We start from the raw sequence: 25,390 nt of genomic DNA, 5'->3' as shown, positions 1-25,390 counted from the left end.
CCCGGTAGCTTAGCATAGCTAACTTGTAGCGTAGCTAACTTCCCGTGTGGACAATCCTCTCCCTGCTAGCGAAGGGCGCTACATTCGCTACAATATTCACCACAGCAAGTAACAACCTTATAGTAAATGCTAATTCCTAACAGTTGAATTAAAGGACCATATGGGTCAGCTCATTTACTAATCACCACACATAGTTAACCCCCGACCCTCCCGAGCATCGCTTTTTATTGTTTTTACATATTTGCCTTGTTAATTATTTTTTTTTTAATTGCTACATTATGGTGATGAATCATATAATTATATATCCTGGTCGTGCTAACAAATACATATCCCTGTTGTGAGTGTACTTCCTTGTTTACATTCAGAAACTCTTCAATTAGCTAGTGCTGGCATATTTAAGCTAGGTTCATCATCATACTAGTATGGTCCGAAGTTTAACTAACCCTAACCAGGAGATAGATTTAAGCTCAGGTTCATCTAGGTTTTTGACATTGCTCATAAAGTAAATTTCAGTGAGCTGCAGTCAACTTTTACAGACAGGAGCTCGACCCCATTGACTTTGTATTGTGTGAAGAATATGCAGGACTCCATCCATCAACGTCGGAAATTACTTTTAATGAACAGTAGAGACTCGGACAGTCATTGAACAAAAATGATTGATCATAATACACTTTTCCCCCAATTGAGAGAAATAATGTGTCAAATGTAAATCAAGTCACTTCACTTTTATTTCAGGCATGTTAGATGGCACGTTCTGGCACATTCTTTGCATCAGCTTTTAGTATTCTCAGAAACCGAAATTTTACCATTCACTGTTTTAGCCTGTTATCAGACAGATATCAAATACGAGTATCGGTGCATCCCTAGTGGTGAGTAAGAAAAAGGGTTCCAAAAAAAAAAATCAGACTTATCCCTTTAACAGTCTCCAACCGGCTTCTATCAACACTATAGTTGTGCCTCTTTCAAAGTCAACATCACCGTTGATCATGATCACATTGTAAAACTAACCTTTGGTCCATTCAAGACATATTCAATGGTCACGAAACGTTACATTAACTCTTTAATCAAAAACATACCAGCCAACCTGTCACTTATAAAACTACAGAGAAGCAGGGAAATCTCCCAACAAAAGTGAAACTGTGAAAGACAGAAATGACAAATGATGTCACAAGCACAAGAACAGATATAAGCAGAAGGGCAGAAGGGAATGGCTGATCTAAACAAGGTTGTAACCGACTGTTAACTGTGTTGCAACGCTGGCATTTCATCCAGAAACGTGTTTACATGGAGAATTGTGTTGTTAGTCAATATCAAAAAGGGGAATGTCTAACTCAAACTGAAACAGTCGCTGGGAAACAATCTGTTGCAGTGTGGAATTCGGTCCTTTGATATTAAAATATACAAAGAAACTAAAATAAAGTTCAAAATTACTGTATTTGGGGAAGAAAACCTGCATATAAAAGCAAGTTACCAGCAATAGTAAACAGGGAATGGACAGACATTACTGGGTCAAACTGGATGAAATAGTGCCATGCGCTCATTTTACATGTAAACATAGAAAAAGGTTTCACAGATAAAGCTCCTCAATGGTGCAAAGTGATGAACTAGAACCTCCCACCGGTCATTAACCAATCACAACCCAGTGATGTCACTGGACCCAGAAGTGACATCACAAAGCAGGAAGTGAGGTCAGAGAGCAAGCAGTGGAGGTAGAAGCGCTAGAGGCCATTTATGACAATGGAGTGACGTCGACGCTCTTTATCTTCAGTCGGATTTCTTGTCGCGACAGTCGCCGCTCTCCTAGAGAAAGAGACAGGTGGAGAGAAAGAAAGAAAAACAAAATGTTTGAAGCGATGAGTAGTCTGAATCTGACCCGATAAACTAGCTCTGAATCTGGTTTAGCTCTGAATCTGGTTAATTTGAAAGAGAAACAAATCTTTACATTTACATTTAGTCATTTAGCTGACGCTTTTATCCAAAGCGACTTACAAGTTCTGTACGACAAGACAGCAAGAAGGGTACAACTCTATCAGCTGAGTAACAATGTTCATCAAGTGTTGCGTGTTACAGTGTAGGTTAGTTTATTAGGACAAGTGCATGACAGTAAGGTTAGTCAGGGTTAGTCTTTAAAATGTAGCTATTATTAATTCATTGGCTGCCACGCTGTGACCTGTGTATTTACCACGGAAAAAACACAACATTTTCGTTTTCTAAGCAGATATATACTCAATCTTTTGCCAAACCACTGCTGATATCACCTCAAAAGCCCAGTTTTTCAAAAATCAAGCTTTTTGAAAGATGAAATCACTGCGCCCAGGCAGCAGTGGTTCGGCAAAAAATTGTTCCGAGTATATATCTGCTAGAAAACTATTTCTTTTAATTTCTCCATGTGGTAAATACACAGGTCACATGTTTACAGGAAAGTTTTAGTTGTATTTGGAGTGTATTTCGTGACTGTTGGGAACTAGGCTACACTGGCACACATGACACTAAGCTAGGCGCGGCTGTTCCCTAAGCCTAATGCATGCACAGAAGAAAAGGGTATGCATCTGCTTGTCTAACTAAGATAAGATAAGATGATCCTTTATTAATCCCCTTGGGGAAATTCAGGTATCATGGTGGCAAATAAGTTCATTTCCCAAAAAGTTGGCGTGTTCCTTTAACACTTGGGTGCAAAAAACGACTTAAGTCGTTTCTGGGCCCCGACCGTCGAGTTTCCTTTTCCCCCCCCGATATTTTTATTCATTATTTATCCAGGGAGCCTGTTACCATAGGGAATGAGTCTGAGGTTGCCAAAGTGCAATACCGGCCGCATCCAGCTAGACAGCGGTATCGAGCACCCTTTGAAACCTTGCATCTTGGCCTGTGCGTCGATCTAATGGGTCCGGGTCGTTTTTTTCTTCCCCGCTCAAGCTGAGCGGTTATAACGGTCTGATTGAGAATAATCAAATGCTGCCGATGCATGATGTGTGGTGGGTTATGTTGGCGACACGATGGACATCAATTCTTGGAATCGCGATCAGATAATTGGAATATTCTTTTTGGGCTACATCCTAGTCAAGGTAAGGGCTATAGGATATCAATCTTGCGTTGATCCAAGCATGTCTTCACCTCGATCCGAACGTGTGTGTGTAACATTAGTCCACAACATATGCCGTTGGTGGCGATCAAAGCATCAAAAAACGACCCCCCCCCCCCCCCCTTTCATGATGAAACATAATACCCATGATATAATTCGATTTGAGAATAATAGCGGGTCCACGGTCCAGGCAAGAAACGGCAACGGTTATAGTATAATACGGCTATAAGGCTATTCCTCAGCATTTCAGGAATTACCCCAGACAGATAAAAACACTTATATTCACCACGGTACAAGGCGCGAATGTATGCATGGAAAGATTATCTCTTTTTGCCGGAAGAAAGTCACTGGCAAATGACCATAGTATTGTATCCATAGCTAGAATATAGAATATAGTTATAGCTCTACAAACAAGGTGACGGACTCCTATCTTTTAAAGCGTGGCACTGATTAGATGGGGCCTGAAAACAGCGCGGCACTCAAAGTGTTAAGTAGCGTACAGGTATTAACAGTCTGTGCCAAAAATGGAAAATTACGTGTTTGCTCGACAAGCGTTGAGTGCCAAAAATGAGATATTACATTTTTGGATCGTTTGATCTTATCTATGAAAAAAAATACTGGATTATCTAGGAAATGCGATGTTTAGCGTGTAATAAACTACAAACTACAGCGTGTGGAAACAAATTATTCCCATGTTGCACTACAAGTAATGTTAGTCAAAATGAGCCACACCATGTCTCCACAGCTATAATACAGAACACACAGCTTCGCAAACATAGTGAAACGACCGCGGAAACTACTATAAAGCTGGCATTCTAGCGGTAAAGATAGGCGATACGCGTGGCAAGCAGGGTGTTCCGTAACTCATATATTGTCGGTCTCATAACATCTTGCCAAAAGGACTACAGTTGCGAATTAGCCAGCTGGCTAAAACTGACACATTTACAGAAATGTTTATCAATGTGTACCGTCCTTAAAGGTCCCATGCATTATAAAGTCATTTTTCAGTCTCTAGCATTGTATTATAGTAATAGGAGTTCGTATCAATGTGTTTTAGGGTCTAAATACCATATTGGCGAATTGCTCCGTTTCAGCCCACCCCCTCTGTGCCTCTAGTAAATCGGGTCATTTTGATTTGAAGTCCCTGAGCACGTCACTGGGCGCTGTGGATACACAGTGATGCGATTGGCTCTGTGGTTGGAGCTAATGCCAGCCCCCATTCTACCTAGACAGCGAGTGGGGCTGCGGGGCCGAGAGGAAGAGAGGGAGCCGAGAGAAAGGAAGAGAGAGGGAGGGAGGGAGAGAGAGGGGGCACTTGGGGGGGGGGGGGGACCTGCCGCACGGAGGTCCGCGCGACACACACCTCCGAACGGGAGTGTGATAGAAAGAAAAAAAGGAAGAGGGAGGGAGGGAGGGAGAGGGGGCACTTGGGGGGGGGGGACCTGCCGCACGGAGGTCCGCGCGACACACACCTCTGAACGGGAGAGTGATAGAAAGAAAAAAAGGAAGAGAGAGGGAGGGAGGGAGAGAGAGGGGGCACTTGGGGGGGGGAGACCTGCCGCACGGAGGTCCGCGCGACACACGCCTCCGAACGGGAGAGTGATAGAAAGAAAAAAAGGAAGAGAGAGGGGCCTCTCTCTCTCTCTCATGGTATAAATGATTATTTGTGTAAATAAGGTTATACGCCGACCATTAAGAAAATACATGTTAGTTTAGGAATAAGGGGCAGGTAACTATATAACTATAAGATTTATTCTTCTTCCTGCTCCTTTTGTCCATGGAATGACTATTTATGATTTTTTAATGAAGAAACTATGATTGTATTATTCCATGTGGCAAATAAAAACTCTGAACTGAACTGAACTCTCTCTCTCTTCCCCCCCCTCCCTCCCTCCCTCTACCAGTGCAGACTGTGGTCTGACTGTCACTCAAAGTGCTTATGGGCGGAGCCAGGCCATAACAGCCTGATTTCTCGAGGCTGAAAAATGATGGTTTCGAGTACTTGATTAGAAATATAAAACAATGAATTTTTTTGAAAAAAAAATTACAAATGTCTTCAATAGACTAACAGGAATTGTGTAAAGTTGCCCAAATAGTGCTAGGAATAGCAGTGCATAGGCCCTTTAAAAAAACAAAAAAAAACTGAAATTGAAACGTTACAATACTACAACCAACTCACTGCTGTCACACCCCTGTAGCTAAGCTGTGACAGTGAGTCACCTTGACTGGGTGTGTGTTTGTTTATCATATCAAGGTTTAGATATACAACATGATAGATTGATTCTACAAATGAGTCACTGTGACCTTTGGTGACTGAGAGAGAGAGACTGATGTGTGTTTGTGAGAGAGACTATGTTGATGGTGTTAGAGAGAGAGAGAGAGGGAAAGGGAGACTATGTTGATGCGTGTTTGAGAGAGCGAGAGAGGGAAAGAGAGAGACTATGTTGATGTGTGTTTGGGAGAGAGACTATGTTGATGTGTGAGAGAGACCATGTTGATGGTGTTTGTGAGAGCGAAAAAGAGACCATGTTGATGTCTGTTTGTATATTGATTGTGTTTTGAGAGTAATAGTACTATGTATGAGTGAGATATTATTGAGTGTGTGTGGTGCAGGTTGACTAGTAGCCAGCTGCTGGCAGCAAGTATTTATGAGAAACAGTTAAATATAACCAGACAACACTGTAATATAAGGCATCACAGTCTCCTAGCTTAGCAACGCTGTCAGGTGAAAGGTCTGCTAAGGCTATGAGCTAATGTCATGTAATAATAGCCTAGCACTCTGGGCAAGAGAAAGCTACCAGGAATGTTAGCACAAGTGGCTAGCTCTGTTGGCTAACACGATAAGATCACAGCTTAGTGTGGGGAAGGGGTGCTGTTGGCTAATGCTATGAGCTAATGGAGCAGGCTAGCATTAATGCTTTGACTTCACATGGCCATGTTAGACTAGACAGCATATAATCTGTAGAGCTACAGGTGGGCCTGGTAAAACTAGACTAAAATCTGTAGAGCTATAGGAGAGCCAGGTTAGACTAGTATTTATAATCTGTAAAGCTATGCGAGGGCCAGGTTAGACTAGACTATATGATTTATAAAGCTACAGGTGGGCCAGGTTAGACTAGCCTATACAATCTGTAGAGCTATAGAAGGGCCAGGTTAGACTAGCCTATATCGCTATCATCTGTAAAGCTATAGGGGGGCCAGGGCCCTATTCCCCGTACCTGGTTCAACTAAGTCGATCAAAAGTCCCATTAGCCAGATTCAATTAAGCCGATGTTTGAATCCAGGCCTTCCCTGTTCCTCGAACGCTGATTCACTCTCGTTAATTCGAACCAGACTTGATACTCAGGATAATTGAGCGCGGCAGCCTCACCTGAAAAGACAGCAGGTGTCGATCGCAGAAATTCTGATTTTCTAATGGCATTGATTGAAAACTTTATTAGCAGATTGCAGAATGGGCACAATACAGTACGGCCCAATAGCCTCGCCGACAAGTTAAATGCATAATCTATAGGCTAATTTTAAGTCCCTCATTAGCCCAATCAATCAGATTATATTTCTTTAAATGTGCCTGCTGGCAGTAGGCTTAATGGAATTAGTTCAACTCTTTCAGAATAAGCAGATAAAAACAAGCCCAAAGAGTATCCAATTGATACGAATTAATAGATACGTATGAGGATATCTGTACTGTATGTGCCTAGGTATCATGTACTATATAAATACATGGTTCCCAAAGTTTTCAAGGCTCGACCCCCGAAATAACGTGTCAGAGAGGGCTTGGAGGCTACAGTTTCACTATTAATCAGGTTTTAATCTGTTTCGGACATAATCCATACATGCATTGAATTTGATTAACATTTGGTTTATACCTTGTTCATCATCAGATAACAGTGCTTTAACAGATAAATGCATTTTCTCAAATGCTTTAATAGATAAATGCATTTTCTCAAATGCATTCATCAAAACGTCAAAGGCTTGCAATTGCTCACTCTTTTCTCAAGTCACGTCCACGTCATCAAATCGGTCAAACAGCGCATCTCCTCAGACATTTTAATCCCAGTTACAATATCACAATAACGTGCAAGTGACACAATTAAACAATCCAGATTAGTCGTAATTCATATCCACAATCCATGCATAAAGACGCTTCAATTTATGCTTGAATGAAACACAAACCGGGCGCTCCGTTAAGCAAATACATCCACAGCGGAGAATATGAAACTAATCAGAGCCAAACGCCCGATCGGTTTCATTCATTAAAAATATCCCCACGGGATTCACATTCGCAATGCTCCGTTATTAAAATAACCACATAGTGTGTGTCGCGACTCGCGAGCGCGTATCCGTATACTATGACGTGCATTATTTAGGACAAAGTAAATCCATAGGCTGAATGTGATGTATTATCAGCATTTTAAGTCTATTATTTTTTATTTTACATTTCAAAAGCCCCCTGTAGAAAAACGAAGCACAAAAACATAATTCAGAATGGTATAATGGGATCTGTGAGGAGAGCTGGCATTTATTTGCGAGGGCATGGCCAGTTTATCAAGCTAACTGAACTAAACCCTGCGCTCTGGAGCAGGTTCAAACATTCTGATCGTTGCCATAGGAACCGAAAGGTCTAGCTTATGTCAAGTTATCCTGAAAATTATCCGGCTAACTCAGTTAGCCAGGTACGAAGAACAGGGCCCAGACTAGACTAGACTAGTGTTTCCCAACCGGGGGTACACGTACCCCTAGTCTAGTGGTACGTGGGTGGTCCCCAGGGGATACATCGATACCAAAATAATGAATAATTCATGCCAAAATTGGGGGAATTCAAATTAAGTAATAATTTTCTGGCTATAATATTATTATTGGCTATACTTGTTCTATCGCACAACGTTCAGCTTCCCGCCGGACTGTCGGGTGTCATCATTGTAGCTGGTTTTCTTGCTAGCTAGCAAAATATTAAGCCTCTTCTAACATTTCTGTTAACATTATGGATCAATGGCTGAGTCAAGCGGTTTCATCCAGCAACAACAGCACAGGTGATACTGCTGTATCAGGAGAACCCGTTCAGAAGAAAAAGAAAACGGAGAAGGTGAAGAATAGTCAGTTTGGTGAACATTATGTGCTCTCTGGATTTACTGTCACAACTACAGAGCGACCGCAGCCAGTGAGTTTCCTCTGTGGCGATGTGCTTTCGAATACAGTAACAACATGAAACCATCCCATTTACATCTTTTTATATTCCGATCTAAATTCTATTGCCTATATTTATGTATTTTTGCTATTACCCTGCCAATACCTATACCTCCCCCATGCTGCTATGAGGCCCACATTTACCCAAGGGGATCAATAAAGGAATATCTCATCCGATTGCATCATATCGTAGCGCATCGTATCTCATAAATCAAATTTATTTGTAAGGCCCGACAACACACTTTAATGTCCCCATGGGCCGGACACGTCTTCTTTAAGCAAGTCAAGAAACATCACAATAAGTCAAGAACAAAACTTCTTAACTATCTCATCTCTTATGTTATCTTAGTTTTGTAGCAGCGTCTTCAGTGCTTTGTTAAACTTAATGTTACAATGGGAATGAGGTGATGATGTCAGACCTCAGAACTAAAACTTTACTTCAATAAACTGCCAACCTGTGTGACCATGTGACTTTATCCAGGTCATCCACACACACAGCCGGTCTGCCACAATATATAGACTATTAATTATATATCCTGGGGATCACCACGATTGATTGCGTAGTAGGGGGTACTTTAGGTTGGCTTGAAATGCTTTGGGGGTACAGTACTCAAAAAAGGTTGGGAACCACTGGACTAGACTACGGTATTATGATCTATAGAGGTACAGGTGGGCCAGGTTAGACTAGCCTATATAATCTGTAGAGCTATATGAGGGCCAGGTTAGACTATATAATCTGTAGAGCTATATGAGGGCCAGGTTAGACTAGACTATATAATCTGTAGAGCTATACGAGGGCCAGGTTAGACTAGACTATAATCTGTAGAGCTATAGGAGGACAAGGTTAGACTATATAATGTATAGAGCTATAGGAGGGCCAGGTTAGACTATATAATCTGTAGAGCTATAGGAGGGCCAGGTTAGACTATATAATCTGTAGAGCTATAGGAGGACCAGGTTAGACTATATAATCTGTAGAGCTATAGGAGGACCAGGTTAGACTATATAATCTGTAGAGCTATAGGAGGACAGGTTAGACTATATAATCTGTAGAGCTATAGGAGGCCAGGTTAGACTATATAATCTGTAGAGCTATATGAGGGCCAGGTTAGACTATATAATCTGTAGAGCTATGAGGACAGGTTAGACTATATAATCTGTAGAGCTATATGAGGGCCAGGTTAGACTATATAATCTGTAGAGCTATAGGAGGGCCAGGTTAGACTATATAATGTATAGAGCTATATGAGGGCCAGGTTAGACTATATAATCTGTAGAGCTATAGGAGGCCAGGTTAGACTATATAATCTGTAGAGCTATACGAGGGCCAGGTTAGACTATATAATCTGTAGAGCTATATGAGGGCCAGGTTAGACTATATAATGTATAGAGCTATAGGAGGCCAGGTTAGACTATATAATCTGTAGAGCTATATGAGGGCCAGGTTAGACTATATAATCTGTAGAGCTATATGAGGGCCAGGTTAGACTATATAATGTATAGAGCTATAGGAGGACAGGTTAGACTATATAATGTATAGAGCTATAGGAGGACCAGGTTAGACTATATAATCTGTAGAGCTATAGGAGGACCAGGTTAGACTATATAATCTGTAGAGCTATATGAGGGCCAGGTTAGACTATATAATGTATAGAGCTATAGGAGGGCCAGGTTAGACTATAATCTGTAGAGCTATAGGAGGACCAGGTTAGACTATATAATCTGTATAGCTATAGGAGGGCCAGGTTAGACTATATAATGTATAGAGCTATAGGAGGGCCAGGTTAGACTATATAATGTATATAGAGCTATAGGAGGGCCAGGTTAGACTATATAATGTATATAGAGCTATAGGAGGGCCAGGTTAGACTATATAATGTATATAGAGCTATAGGAGGGCCAGGTTAGACTATATAATATGTAGAGTTATAGGAGGGCCAGGTTAGACTATATAATGTATAGAGCTATAGGAGTCATTACTATAGGAGTCATGCAGTCATTACTAATTTGACAGTTTAGCCAAGGGGGCAGTTTTACCTTCTTAACACTTTGACTGCCTAAAAACGATTTACAACGTCTTTGCTGGCGATGCTAAAGTTGCCGGGGGACGCTGTACAGCGTCCTTATATCAATATTTCAAAAATCTGGAATCGGATTCATATTCCCCCTCCGCTGGCCTGAGATTCACCAGCAGGACCCACTGAGCTCTCTGGCGGTTCAGGAGCGCCATCTGGTGGCCGATCGGCGCAACTGCTTAACAGGAAGCGCAGTAGAGGTTTTGCTGGTCGGCCCTATTGCTTCCGGCCACTCGGGATAGGTTCCGGCACTCTAGCTCGTCACTCTACATAGCGATCGATTGCCAATAACTCGATAAACAACATGATTTGGACGTATATACCATTATACAAGCTGGAGATGGACCGGGTAATAATATATCCCATAATGATAAAATTTCTACTCGACGATGATCGCCCAACGGCGCGCGGAGACTGGGGTGAGTTTCAGCGTGTAACGTTACCATCTTCGATACTAACTGCTTTTATCAACATTTGACCCACATTAGATGATTGGTATAACGCTGCCCACGGAATTATAAACGCCCCCTCGCCCATCCGGTCAACATCAGATGACGTGTAGTAACTTCTAGAAGTACGTCTAGTTGGAATTTTTATATCGCGCTGATTGCCATCAAACTGTATTTCATCATCAATATAATGCATTTGGGGCTATATATCACGTTCTGGAGAAAGTTGCAGAAAGAGATGAAAACATACTTATACATTAGACCATACTTTACTATGAATATGTGAATGAAAAAGTTTAACGTTGCTACACAATGAACAATACATATAGGACTTTGAATGGGCCCTAATAATGGCAATGTAGCAATAGAATTTAAAAAGTTATAGCCCTGCAAAGAAGGGGACGTTCTCCATAGACAAATAGCGCTGGCAATCTATGGTATATCATTAATTTAACCCATGGCAGCCAAAGTGTTAAAAGCAGAGTACTGTGTGATGTTGTAGGTTGGTTTAAAACTGTATTGGGGAGGCGGTCAGGTGGCGTAGCGGAGATTGCGCTATACTAACCCGTTTGGCTGGGTTAGGGGGAGGGCAAGTCATGGGTGGGAATCTGGCGTTGTGGACAGCGACGCCTACAGGTCAGGTCTGGGCGCTTGCTCAGCGGAGGCAGGACTTGATGAAGGCAGAGTGACCTCCCACGCGTTACACTTCACCAATGAGAGTCCTCGCTGCCAGGTGAAAAAAGAGTCACTGGCTGTCGCCGCGTGTGTTGGAGGAAGCGTGCGGATGACTTCAGGGTTCCCTTGTACCGACCAGTAGGAGAACATGCGCACAACAACCAGGTAGGGGAGTGGGGGGGAATTGGCACAACGACTAAATTGGGACGTGGAGAAAACAGAGAAAAATCAGAGAAAGATTAAAAAAAAAAAAAAAAAAAAAAAAAAAAAAACTGTATTGGAATCATACCAAATATAACATGCATTAACACCTTAACAACTCATCATGGGCCACCATGCATAGGCCCACGGGCCGCACATCAAGAATGCCTGTACTAGACTATATGGTTTCATGGTCTGTTGTACTAGTCAGCCGGGTGGCAGGTTAGAGTCCTGGCTGTCTGGTGTCCCTCTAAGACAAAGTTCTCTACAGCTGGTTGGGGTGGGGGTTCAGGGAGGCAACAGGGGTCTAAATCCACCACACACGGCCCAGACTCGTGCACACAGACTGATGACGCATACAACAGCTGCACCAAGACACCTGTTGACATTACGGCTGGCAATGAAACTGGCTCTCTCTCGCACAGACACCCACATATATATAGGAACCCCTCCCCCCTCCCATCACAAACACACTGAACGCTGTAGTCGTTTGTAGTGAGAGACGTTTTGGGAACTGAATGAGGGGTAGAGGTAAGGGTCTGTCAGGACATACTGGGGACTGTCTCACCAAGTTTAAACTAGAGACTGTCTCACCAAGTTTAAACTAGACGTTTAGCGCTTCCTCTACTCAACTAGACGTTTAGCTCCTCCTCTACTCATCAACTAGACGTTTAGCTCCACCTCTACTCATCAACTAGACATTTAGCTCCTCCTCTACTCAACTAGATGTTTAGCTCCTCCTCTACTCATCAACTAGACGTTTAGCTCCTCTACTCAACTAGACGTTTAGCTCCTCTACTCATCAACTAGATGTTTAGTTCCTCCTCTACTCATCAACTAGACGTCTAGCTACTCTAGTTCATTGACACAAAAAAACACAATCCAAAACACCCGCTGTGTACAGTCACACTTCCTCTGCATATATTCCAGGCTTGCGACCTCGGACCTCCGAAACTGAACCAGGGCCGTGTGTGAGAGACGGAGATGAGCTCTGCATGTACCACAAAACGGATTATAAGGATTATGACAGGCCATTGAAACTATTTCCCCAGGAATGTGAGCGTGGAATGAGTCAGTTATTAAACATTAAAATGGCATCTGATGTGTGCGTGTTAGACATTTGAATCCGAGAGTTATTTCACTATTAATACTGTGATAAGGACGAGAAAAAGATCCATGCAAGTGAGAAGGAGGGAATTTCTCCATATACTGTATTCCTATGAAATTGGTCAATGGAATCTTGGAACCTATTCTACATGTTCAAATGTCTGGTTGGTTCTTAGGGTTGCTCTAGTTTACTCTGAACTAGGAAAAACTGCTTTTTTATTTATTTAATAAAATAACTTATTCATTTTGCCTATATGTATGGCTACTGTTAACCATGTCTTGTTTTCTAAGCGCACCTTCACTGTAAATTAGAGTAACATCAATGTCTCACAAGTTGAAATAAAGGTTTGAAATTAAATGAAAAATGCATTTATATAGTACTTTAATCCAAAGCACTTGCCTATACAACCTATGCCTCACATTCACCCACATCTGCTCATCGGGATGAGATTTAAGTGAGATTTAAGTGTCAATGACACTTCGACATGATGCCGGGAGAAGCTGGAATCAAACCGGGAACATTCAGATTACCAGATGGCCGCTCTACCTCCTGAGACACAGTCTCCCATTATATGCAATGTTTTCTCCATTCTCTGTTTCCAATTCAAAATGGTTGTATTGCATAATAAGTAGTCTACCCCCTGCTGGTTCCCAGGTGTATATGTGTGATTTGCTTGCCTCAAAGCCAGGCAAATGAACAGATTGAAACAAAGCATGATCTCCCAGGCAACAGTAAGTCATTTTATATTACCTAAACATAAAATCTGGGCAATTTTCTTTTATCAAACACTTACCCCAAAGTTGTTGAAATGGTCAAACTTTAAAAAAAAATTCAATGGAGAATCAGTTTACTGGGGGCTGACAGAATAGAATTAATTATATTCACTGCATTAGTCATGGCAGCGACCAGTAAACGGACACAAACGGATTGATATTTTGAGAAGTATCCATTAAGTGTTTGACAAATAAGTGGCATGTATTTTATGTTTAGGCAATATAAAATGCTTCCGAGTAAGTTAAATAAAATTACATGACACTGTCGGCCAGGAGATCTCAGTTTATGTTAATTTGCCAGATGTGATATGAAGCAAGCAAAGTGTAGTGATACATATACAGCAGGGAACCAGCAACCCAACCACTTGAAAATGGGGACAAGACGGGAGGATGTTTTGACTCAAGTCACTGGAGAGGGACGAGAGACTTGCGTTTACCTGTAGCTTGCTGTGTTCCTCCAGTAGTCGGTCGTATTCAACGGTCAGGTTCTCAGCCTGGGACTTCATGGCCTGCTTGTCACTGTCTGACTTCTGCAGAGCTGAAACACAACACAGTACAGCAGAGCTGAAACAAACTCAACACAGCTTATGTATTTCGTTTATGAACAATGGGATGGGAGTGGAACTTTGCACAAGCCCTTTGGGCTTCTTTCTCTCCTAGCACTGTTTTTTTTTTAATAATGTGCTAAATAAATAAACAGTAGTACTAATACATTTATGCATTTGAAGCTGGGGAAGAGCATTTCCAGCTCCAGGTCCACCAGCACCGGTTCCCCACAGAGCTGCGTCCTGTCCCCACTACTGTTCTCTCTGTACACCAACAGCTGTGCCTCTCTCCACCCCTCGGTCAAACTCCTGAAATTCGCTGACGACACCACCCTGGTGGGTCTCATCTCCAGGGGGGGGATGAGTCGGCCTACAGGAGGGAGATCGAGAGGCTGCAGAGCTGGTGCAGCTGCAACAACATTGAGCTCAATGCTCAAAAGACCGTGCAGATGGTAGTGGACTTCAGGAGGAAAGCAGCCCTGCCCCCTCCCATCATACTGGGAGGCACCCAGGTGGCCTCCGTGGAGTCAGGCCTCCTAGGCATGACAATCTCCCGGGACTTGAAATGGGAGCTTAACATCACAGGCCTGCTTAAAAAGGCCCAGGGGAGGATGTTCTTCCTCCGGCAGTTGAAAAAATACAAACTGCAGAGGACCATGATGGACCAATTTTACACGGCCATCATTGAGTCCATCCTCACCCACTCCATCATCTCCTGGTTCCCCACTGCAGCGGCAAAAGATCTCGCCAAGCTGCAGCGGGTGATTCTCTCCGCGGAGAGGGTGATCGGCTGTCCCCTGCCCTCCCTCAGGTCCCTGCACGACTCCAGGGTGCTGAAGAGGGCAAGAAAGATCATGTCCGACCCCTCCCACCCCGGACACAGCCTCTTCACCCTGCTCCCCTCTCGGAGAAGGCTGAGGATCCCAAAGGCTGTGAAAGCTCGTCACTGAGCTTCTTCCCCTCAGCCGCCAGGCTGATCAATGCCTCAGGTCCCCCCGCCCCCAAGTGACACTGGCACAATGACACTGCACTGGTCTTTACTGGAACTCTGCACTTATATATATATATATATATGTGCATTTAAATTATTAATCCTCCAGTCCACTGCACTGTTTTTGTCCTGTGTCTGTGTTGTTACTGTGAACAAAAATGAAAAAAATGCATACACTGTAATGCCGCAATAATTACCAATGTGCACTGTAATGCCGCAATAATTACCAATGTGTTTTTACACAAATGGCTTAATAAAGGAATCTGAAACCAAGTTGAATCACCTGTATATTACTATTGCACTTTACCGTTACATTTGCACTCTGGTTGAATGCCAAACTTATTTTTGTTGTACTGTACTTGTGGTGCATAATTACTAATCTAATCATAGAACTGTTTACAAAGGCGGCTGGGTGGCGCAGCGTACAAGGCGCTCGTCACCAACGCAAGAGACACTGGTATCGAATCCAGAGTCAGCGTTGCTTCCGGCTTGGCCGGCCGTCATACTGGCTCGATTGGCAGAGTCAGCGGGAGGGGAGCCGGTGGGTGGGTCTGGGTCGTTGTGGACAGCGACTCCTACAGTTAGGTCGGGGCGCCTGCACAGCGAGGGAAGGATCTAAGAGAGGTAGTGTGACGTTCCACACGTTACACTCTGAGAGTCCGCGCTGCCAGGTGAAAAGAAGTGGTGGGCTGGGTACACATGTGTCGGAGGAAGCATGTGATAGTCTCCGCCCTCCCGGACGGACGGTAGGGGCTAGAGTGCGCAACGACCAGGAAGGGGATTGAGAATTGGCATAACGACTAACATTGGGAGGGGAGAAAAGCGGAAAGGAAAAAAAAGAGAACCGTTTACAGGTCTTTTAGATTCTCCTTTGGTTTCTTCATTGAGCGCGTATCCCATCCTGTTTTTGTATATATATTTTTTTTATTAATAATCTAATGTTAGTTATTAATTTTCTAGTACCATGTTCTTCCCTAGTCTTAAACATGCCATTTGTGTTTGGTACTGTATAGCCTCCACTGTCTGGCTACACCCCACCCAAGAGTAAAACACTTACAAACTGGGCAGTACATTAGGTAGGTTCATGGCTCCAGAAAACAGCTAATTGATTAATCAAAGCCAACTGATTGCTTTCTTACTCCTCCATACCTTTCTTGGTGGTGCCCAGCTCCTCTTTCTTACTCCTCCATACCTTTCTTGGTGGTGCCCAGCTCCTCTTTCAGAGTCTCCACCTCCTTCTTCAGAGCATCGTTCTCCTCCTCTACTCCTGTAGCCTCCTTCTTCCCACCCTCTGGCAGAGCGATGCCCACATCACGCAGTTTCTAGAGAGAGAAGAGTGGTTTCAGAGTTCTATCCCAGTATACTATTAAAACACAGGAATAGTTTACTAATCACTATAATATCACTGAAACAGAGGGGAAGGAGTTTACTGTATATTATATTGTTAAATACCACCCTATCTAGACACACTAGCCAGCCTACCTAAATAGCAGCCTACCTATACACTAGCCAGCCTACCTAAACACTGTCTGGCAGTGTGGCTACATGATGGGTTAATCGCATGCCGATTAATGCATGCATGCCGATTAATGACCTCTGAGCAGGTCCTAAATTATTATTATTATTACACTGTCTGGCAGTGTGGCTACATGATTAGAGCCCCGGACTCATGATCAGAAGGTAACCGGTTCAAACCCCGGTCAATGCCGTTGCCGGAAAGTAGTATTGTCCAGCAGGGAGCACTCAGTCCTCTGGACTAGTCAGTAACAATGCCCTGTGATAGGGACACTGTAAAGCTGCGAATGCCATGCAGTCCTTTGGATGAGACGCTAAAATCGAGGTCCCGACTGAATTTGGTCACTAACTAGTTCAGCGCCAGAGGTCGCTGTGGGCGTATGGCCGTGTGTGCCAGCGATGTAATGGTGGGGATACATGCCGGTGTTTGCAGTGCTAAAACTATATTAAATATTATAGCTATGGATCTAATAGTCGATTGTCATCGAGTTTCTTCCGGTCAAGATGCAAAAAAACAGATAATTCTCATCCATACATTACCGTTTTATACCGTGGTGAATATGAGTATAGTTTTAGAGTAATTCTGTGTAATCCCAGGAAACGCCGCTAAACAGTGTTTGTGCATTTCACTAGGAACCGTGTCATTCCTCGCTTGGATCAACAATCAATGTGAAATCAACGCTAGATTATCGGTATTATGTTTCATCATGCATGCATGAAAGGGTGGGTGTGGGGGGATTTCTATGCTTCGAAAGTCACCAACGGAATACGTTACACATTACAGACACGCTCCGATCGCGGGGAAGGAATTATTGGATCAATGCAAGATTGATAGCATATAACCCTTACCCTGACTAGGATGTACTGCAAAAAGAATATTCCAATTATCTGATCGCCATTCCAAGTATTGATGTCGATCGTGTTGCCAAGATAATCCACCAAAACACATGAACCGGCGGTGCTCGAGTCTCCCCAATCCATGCGTTATAAACGTTACTCCTGCCCGAGTAGGAAAACCCGGACCGGACTTTTTAGACCGACGTACAGGCTGAGACAGAGGGTTTCCAAGGATGTGCAATACCGGCCGCAAGGCGTTAGGCGGCGGTATTGGACGTTTGCGATCTCAGACCCATTCCCAATGATAACATCAGGCTGGATGGAAATATTGAATAAAAGAAATAACGATGAAAACCCGACTTTTCTCTGGTTTGGCACCCAACGTTCGGCGAGTTAACCCGACTTATCTCGGGTCTGGCGTCCAATGTGTTAAAGAACCCAGGGCGCCTATCACGAAGAGTAGGGAGTTCCGACGTTCCTGGCCAAAGTCTTTGAGTCTAGAGCTATATAAATGTAATAATCATTCATTCATTCTAGGGCTGACCCCCATTAGTTGATTAATCGACTAATAGGTCGAAAGGAGCCGTAGTCGACTAACCAACCTTTTTTTTATCATTCTTTCCAAAAGAAAAGAGGCCTAGAAGCATGGCTAACGCTAATGGCACGCATACCAGAGGCTAACTGCCTACGAAAACAGGCACAGAGGCACTGAAAGAGGATTTCACCCATCTAATGAACACACTAGACTAGACAAATATCAAGATGTATCCATCAGTGGACCAATTGCATGCTTTTGCAGAGGACAAGAAGCCTTCAGTCGACTTATTTGTTTTTGATTTGATTAAAAAAAAAATAAAAAAAAAATGCACAGACAACAACCTGGCCCTCAACACCAAGAAAACCAAGGAGCTCATCATAGACTTCAGAAAAACCAAAGCAAGCACACAAATCAACAGGATGGAGGTTGAGAGTATCCACATCTCACAGGACCTCTTTTGGGGCCTTAACACCTATAGAGCACATACTGTACGTCTCCTCAGATTCTGGTGAACTTTTACCGGTGCACCATAGAAAGCATACTCTCCAATCGAGTCACTGTGGTATGGCAACTGCACTGACTCAGACTGGAAAGCACTGCAGAGGGTGATCACCCCCTGCAATTGAGACTATTCATCACAAACGGTGTCTAAGGTAGGCATTAGGGGTGGGAATCGCCAGAGACCTCACGATACGATAGTATTGCGATACTAAATATATCGAGATTTTTCTTCTTCTTTTAATTTTTATTTTTTTTATTTATTATCTTTTTCAACTGCAAAGTAGAACTGTCAACATGTTTTATCTAATAAAATAAAGTTCAGTCTGTTCATCTCACTTCAATCATTTTTATGGCAGAACATGGTATTTTCTCAAGCAGACAGATGTAAACACTGTAAGAGAAGAGAATCATCAAGGACTCCAGCCACCCGAACTGCCTCTTTGAACTGCTGCGGTCAGGCAAGCGATACCGGAGTCTTAAGGCGAGCACAGAAAGACTCAGAAGAAGCTTCTATCCCCAGGCCATCAGGCTGCTAAACGAACAATAAACACTATGCAACAACCATCAAATGCACATAGCACACACACCCACACGCACACACTCACTTAAACCACACAAACACACTTTATATTTATTGATAAAGGATTTGCACTACAACTCGTACACCTACTGTAAATTGTACCTAAATTGCACCTCATCCCATTTCTGCCTTGCACTATATAGTATTGTATATTAGTACACTGCATAGTATTGTATATTATATGGTAACTCAGTTACGTCTATTCTGCATCGAACATTGTACATATGTCTATACTGAACACTGTGACTCGTTTTTTTTTTTACTTCTAATTTACATGCTATGCTATATTTTATTTCATACTTATCTTGTCTTGCACAGTCTCTGGAGCGTAACAGTAAGAAGCATTTTGTATAAAAGTATTCTGTACTTCTGTATGACTACTATTAAAAAAACTTGAAACTTGTAATCTGTGTTGCATGTACCTGACAAACTGAATGTGTGTGTGTGTGTACTATTACAGGTATTGATTTTTTTTATTTGAAGTCTTTATTTCGAACATGCAATGAAAAAAACAACAAAACAACTCAATCTGCATGTTCGAAAAGAAGTAGGAAGAAGTATACACTTATTTAATCCTACCCCTTTTCCACTACTCAAATGAGTACTATTTTAAACATGAAAAAGAAGAAAAAAAATATATATATATATGCAAAACAAAAACTATATATGTATAAAATAAAATAAAATAGAAGAAAATAAAAATGTAACACCCGTGAATATCAAGTCCCTTCCTCATCCCTGTACCTTGTGAACATAATTTCCTTATACATCAGTTTGAATTGTCTCATGTTTGGACATTGCTTTAGCACCACATTTAGACTGTTCCACAGTTTCACTCCACATAGAGATGCAGTGTTTTCTCATGGTAGTGCGTACGTTTAGCACCTTTAAATTGTGTTCTCCCCTCAGATTATAACCCCCCTCCCTATCAAAGAACAATTCTTGAATGTTTCTTGGAAGTGCATGACTTTTTGCTTTATACATTAATTGTGCCGTTTTAAATTCCACAATATCATTTAACTTCAATGTCTTTGACTCCAAAAACAATATGTTAGTGTGATCACGATAACCTGCAATGTGAACTATCCTTATGGCCCTTTTTTAGAGTATAAAAAGTGGTTGTAGTGTAGACTTATAATTGTTTCCCCAGACTTCAGCACAGTAATTTAAATATGGTAAAACTAGTGAACAGTAGAGAATGTAGAGTGATTTTCTATCCAGAATGTGCTTTACTTTTACTCATGACTGAAATGCTTCGTGAGAGTTTAGATTAGACATGTTTTATGGTCTATTATTACACCTAGGAATTTATTTTCATAAACTTTCAATAATCACATCATTTATATTAACTTGTACCCGAGTATCCAATCTACAGTTTCCAAACAACATAATTTTAGTTTTGCTCAAGTTCAATGATAATTTGTTTCTATCAAACCATTCCTTCAATTTCTTCATTTCAGATGTGATGACCTCTAAAAGCTGCTGGACATTCTCACCAGAAAAAAAAAGATTAGTGTCATCCGCAAATAAAATACATTTAAATATCTAACAGTTTTGGACCCAACACTGACCCCTGGGGGACACCACAAGCAATGTCCAAACATTCAGATTTATAATCTCTCATTGTCACAAATTGTTGTCTTTTATTTAGATAGCTTCTCACCCAGTCCAATACTACCCCCCTGATCCCATATCTCTCCAATTTCCTGATTAATATATCATGATTAATAGTATCAAATGCTTTTTTTTAGGTCAATGAATACTCCAGCTACATGTTTTTTTTTTATCTATGGAATTTGTGATTTTTTCAATGAGTTCTATTAACGCTAGTGATGTTGACCGGTGTGTTCTGAATCCATACTGGCTATCGGTGAGTAAATTATGTTTATCAATGAATTTATCTAATCTGTTGAAGAGTTTTTCTAATATTTTTGAAAACTGAGGAAGTAGAGAAACAGGCCTATAATTTGTGAAGTGGTGTTTATCTCCAGTCTTGAACAGAGGTATGACTTTTGCTATTTTCATTTTATTCGGAAATCGACCAGTTTTGAATGATAAAATTGCAGATGTGCGTGAGTGGTTTTGAAATCCCACTAATGACATTTTTTACTATTTTCATATCTATTTCATTACCGTCTGTAGATGTCTTGTTTTTACATTTATTAGTAGTTTCTATAATTTCATTTTCATCTACCGCTTCCAGAAACATTGAACTAGGATTTCTTTCAATGTAATTGTCTTTTATGTCTTCATTTTTCCCGCTAATTCTGGTCCAATATTTACAAAAAACGTATTAAAGTTGTTAACCACATCATCCATATTGCTAATAGTTTGATCCTTTTCCATAAAATACTGAGGATAGTTTATTTGTCTTGATCATTCCTGATAATACAATTTAATATCTTCCAAACACCTTTAATATTATATTTGTTGTTATCTAATATTCTACTATAATGATCCTTCTTACATCTTCTCATAATATTAGTCAACTTGTTTTTATATTTATTTTCTGCCTCTTTAGTTCTATGTTTTATAAATTCTCTATATAGTGTATTTTTCTTTTTACATGCATTCTGTAATCCCCTTGTGATCCATGGGCTGTCTGAGTGTTTATGTTTACTGCTATATTCTTTTATTGGACAATGTTTGTGATATAGTAAGTTAAATATAGATAAGAATGTTTCATATGCTGTATCAGTGTCATCCTCTTTATATACTATCTCCCAATTTTGTAGTAGCAAATCATTTTTGAAAGCGTTCATCGATTCTTCAGTCCTTATTCGTTTAAATTGTAGTTTATTGTCCCGCTTGTTTTCTGTGTAGTTGTGGTCATAAACTGTAAAAACTGGTAAATGGTCGCTGATGAAATGTACTATTACAGGTATTGAAATGAACAATGCAACTTCCTTTTTTGTGAATAATTAAATATCGATACTTGGCGTCCCTGTATCGATACAGTATCGCCACACAAAGTATCGCGATACTACTACGCATCGATTTCCCCCCCCCCCCCACCCCTAGTAGGCATGCATCATTGTCAAGGACACCCCTCCCCTAAATCACAGACCGTTTGCCCTCCTACCCTCTGGGAGGCTCTATAGGAATCTCAGTTCCAGGACCAGCAGGCTCAGGAACAGCTTCTTCCCCTCAGCAGTCACCTCACTTAACTATGACCATGACCATCTGCCATTCAACCTACTCCAGAACTCTGAAACCTACTCAATCCATATTAATCCAATGCCTACAACAGTCTTACATTGTACTCATACCTACTTTCATTATGCCACTATATCCAACCTATATCACACTGTATATACATTAGTCAAACCACTGGCTAGACTGGTTTATTATCATAGTGTATTCATTCTCGTATCACCATGTGTATACACACTGTATATACATTAGCATAAGAGGTGCATGTTCTCTCACGCTCATGCTCCCCAGACATGGAACATCTTTCAATTTTGTGCCGTCCGTTCCACCTCCCCTGTGAGTTTAACACTGGCAAAGCGCTGACTGAGCTACACGACCACCTCAATAAACATCAAATCAAACATCCAGACGCGGCGACGATCGTAGCTGGTGATTTCAACCAGGCGAATTTGAAAAAAAGTGATGCCGTACTTTTTTCAACACATCGCCTGCTCCACAAGAGGAGGAAACACTCGACCACTGTTACACCCCGTTCAGAGCCGGCTACAAGGCTGTAGCGGCTCCACCATTGACGGGTGCTACAAGCTCATCCGACCACGACTCCATCTTGTTATTTCCTGCTTACAAAAAAATTGACCAACCAATCAGAGGCCACGCTTCAGGACGCGCTCGCAGACACGGATTGGAATATGTTTCAAGGAAGCGTCAGAGAGTTCGCGGACACCGTTGTGAGCTTCATAACAACAATCGCTGACAGTATTGTCCCAGTGAAAAAGGTGCAGGTTTTCCCAAACCAGAAACCGTGGGTGGACAGTACTATCAGAGCAGCTCTGAACTCTCGCACCACTGCTTACAACCTGGGCAGAGAGTCAGGAAACATGGAGTACAAGGCTTCAGTCTATACTCTGCGCAAGGCTGTAAAACGGACATATGCTGATAAACTGGAAACACAAATGGCACAAAACGACACAAGAGGCTTATGGCGGGGACTGAGGACAATAACCGACAAAGTCAGCGCCCCCTCAATGGGGAGCGACGACGCCTCTCGCGGACAAACTCAACTCTTTCTACGCTCGGTTTGGTGTAGATGGTGGCGCCGCTGGCTCAACGGCTAGTGAGATCACTGGCGCGCCGGCTGTTGTGGAGGGGGGGGGGGCGCTCTCTCGTCGGAACACAGTGTGAGAGAGCATTTATGCAGGTGAACACCAGGAAGCGTGAATATTTTAGGCAACCAACTTGTGTTCAGCGTTTCTCTGATTGGCCACTACGCCCATGTGACCGCGGCAGCGCGAGAGAGCGGCAGTGCGGAAGTAGGCTGCATTCTATTGCCATTCTCTGCGACAAACTCTAACCTTAACCAACTCCGAAACAATGCCTAACCTTAACCAACTCCGAAACAATGCCTAAACTTAACCATAACCAACTCCGAAAGAATATTGCCCTTCTCTGCGACAAACTCTAACCAACTCCGAAACAGCGCCTAAACTTAACCCTTCTAACCTTAACCAACTCCGAAACAATGCCTAAACTTAACCGGCGAAAGAATGCATGTTAAAAAAAAAAAATTTAAGGGATTCGAACTTGTTACCAACGCACCGCAGGATCCACAGCAAGGCGGCGAACCAGTTGAGCTAGCCGTCGATGTTAAAAGTGGGGGAATTACTGCTACATAATGCTGCCGCCGCTCCGCGTCGCTGCGGGGGCGTGGCTAGACGCAAGTTGGTTACCTTAAATAATTACGCCACCAGGAAAGCGGCTGGCCCAGATGGTATAACAGGACGCATACTTAAGTCCTGTGCCAACCAGCTAGCCCCGGTGTTCACCGCCATATTTAATCAATCCCTGGCGGAGTCAGTGGTCACTGCCTGCTTCAAGATGTCTACCATCATCCCTGTACCGAAGAAACCCTCCCCAACATGTCTCAATGACTACAGACCGGTGGCACTCACCTCTGTGGTCATGAAATGTTTCGAGAGGCTGGTCAAGGATCACATTTGTGCCTCCCTCCCCAGTGATATGGACCCTATGCAATTTGCATACAGGACAAACAGGTCCACTGACGACGCGGTCTCCCAGGTACTGCACAGCACCCTCTCTCACCTTGACAGCCAGAAGGGGGGCTATGTGAGACTGTTGTTAATTGACTACAGCTCAGCGTTCAACACCATAGTCCCCACCAGACTGGTGGACAAGCTGATCGAGCTGGGTCCGAGCGCCTGGGTACTGGACTTTGAGTGAAAAACCCCAGGCGGTCAGGGTGGGGGGTCAGACCTCCAACACCATCACCCTGAGCATCGGGTCCCCCCAGGGCTGTGTTCCGAGCCCCCTGCTGTACTCACTCTACACACACGATTGTGTGGCCAAGTTCAGCTCCAACTCCATAGTGAAGTTTGCAGACGACACGGTGGTGGGGCTGATCTCGGGCGACGAGAAGGCCTACCGGGAGGAGGTTGAGGTACTGGAACACTGGTGCCAGGACAACAGCCTGCTCCTGAACATTGGTAAAACCAAGGAGCTGATCGTGGATTATAGGAGAGGACAGCAGGAGACACACACCACAGAGGATAAACGGGGCTACCGTGGACAGGGTGAGCAGCTTTAAGTACCTGGGGGTCCACATCTCAGAGGATCTGACATGGTCAACACACAGACAGTCGTAAAAAAGGCGAAGCAGCGCCTCTACCACCTGAGACAGTTAAGGAAGTTCAGAGTATCTGGGAAGATACTCCAGTCCTTCTACTCCGGAGCTGTAGAGAGCATCTTGGCGCAAGAAGGCCCTACAGAGAGTGGTGCACTCAGCCGAGCGTACAACGGGTATTGCACTACCTCCCCTGCAGGTTCTATACAACAAGAGGTGCAAATCCAGAGCCTGCATAATAATGAAAGACCCTCACCAACCCAATAACAGCCTGTTCCAGCTACTAGGACAGAGAGGCATCGGCTCAGCTTCTTCCCCCAGGCCATCAGAGCCTTGAACACCGAGTGCCACAGAACACTGAACTCTCCACACACAAGCACACACGACACGCACGCTGTACACGCTCGCACACTAGCAGCCACTTTAACATGAGCAAGCACACACTCATGCTGCACACGCCCACACTTATGGCCACAAAGGAAAGGTCACTTTAAAAATAGTATAGCAACAGTAACAGTGTATTGCACTACCAAAGGACCTAGCATGTC

General features: G+C 42.8%; 1 protein-coding gene across 1 annotated transcript in view; it reads right to left on the bottom strand.

Annotated features, from left to right (window-relative positions):
• Positions 1-594: 594 nt before the first annotated feature.
• Positions 595-25,390, bottom strand: part of bcap31 (B cell receptor associated protein 31) — a 63,285-nt gene continuing 38,489 nt past the window's right edge. The window contains exons 6-8 of the mRNA XM_084332729.1: positions 16,273-16,402; positions 13,982-14,082; positions 595-1,800 (exon numbers count right to left, since the gene is read on the bottom strand). Of these exons, the coding sequence (XP_084188855.1) occupies positions 1,765-1,800; positions 13,982-14,082; positions 16,273-16,402 (267 nt within the window). The 3' untranslated portion in view covers positions 595-1,764. The remainder of the gene's footprint in view (positions 1,801-13,981; positions 14,083-16,272; positions 16,403-25,390) is intronic.

Source organism: Notolepis coatsorum (genome assembly GCF_963971535.1).
Source record: "Notolepis coatsorum genome assembly, chromosome: 17".
In the NCBI taxonomy this organism is placed as follows: Eukaryota; Metazoa; Chordata; class Actinopteri; order Aulopiformes; family Paralepididae; genus Notolepis; species Notolepis coatsorum.
Note: the sequence above shows the minus strand (reverse complement) of the source record. Positions and strands in the feature narration are given on the sequence as shown.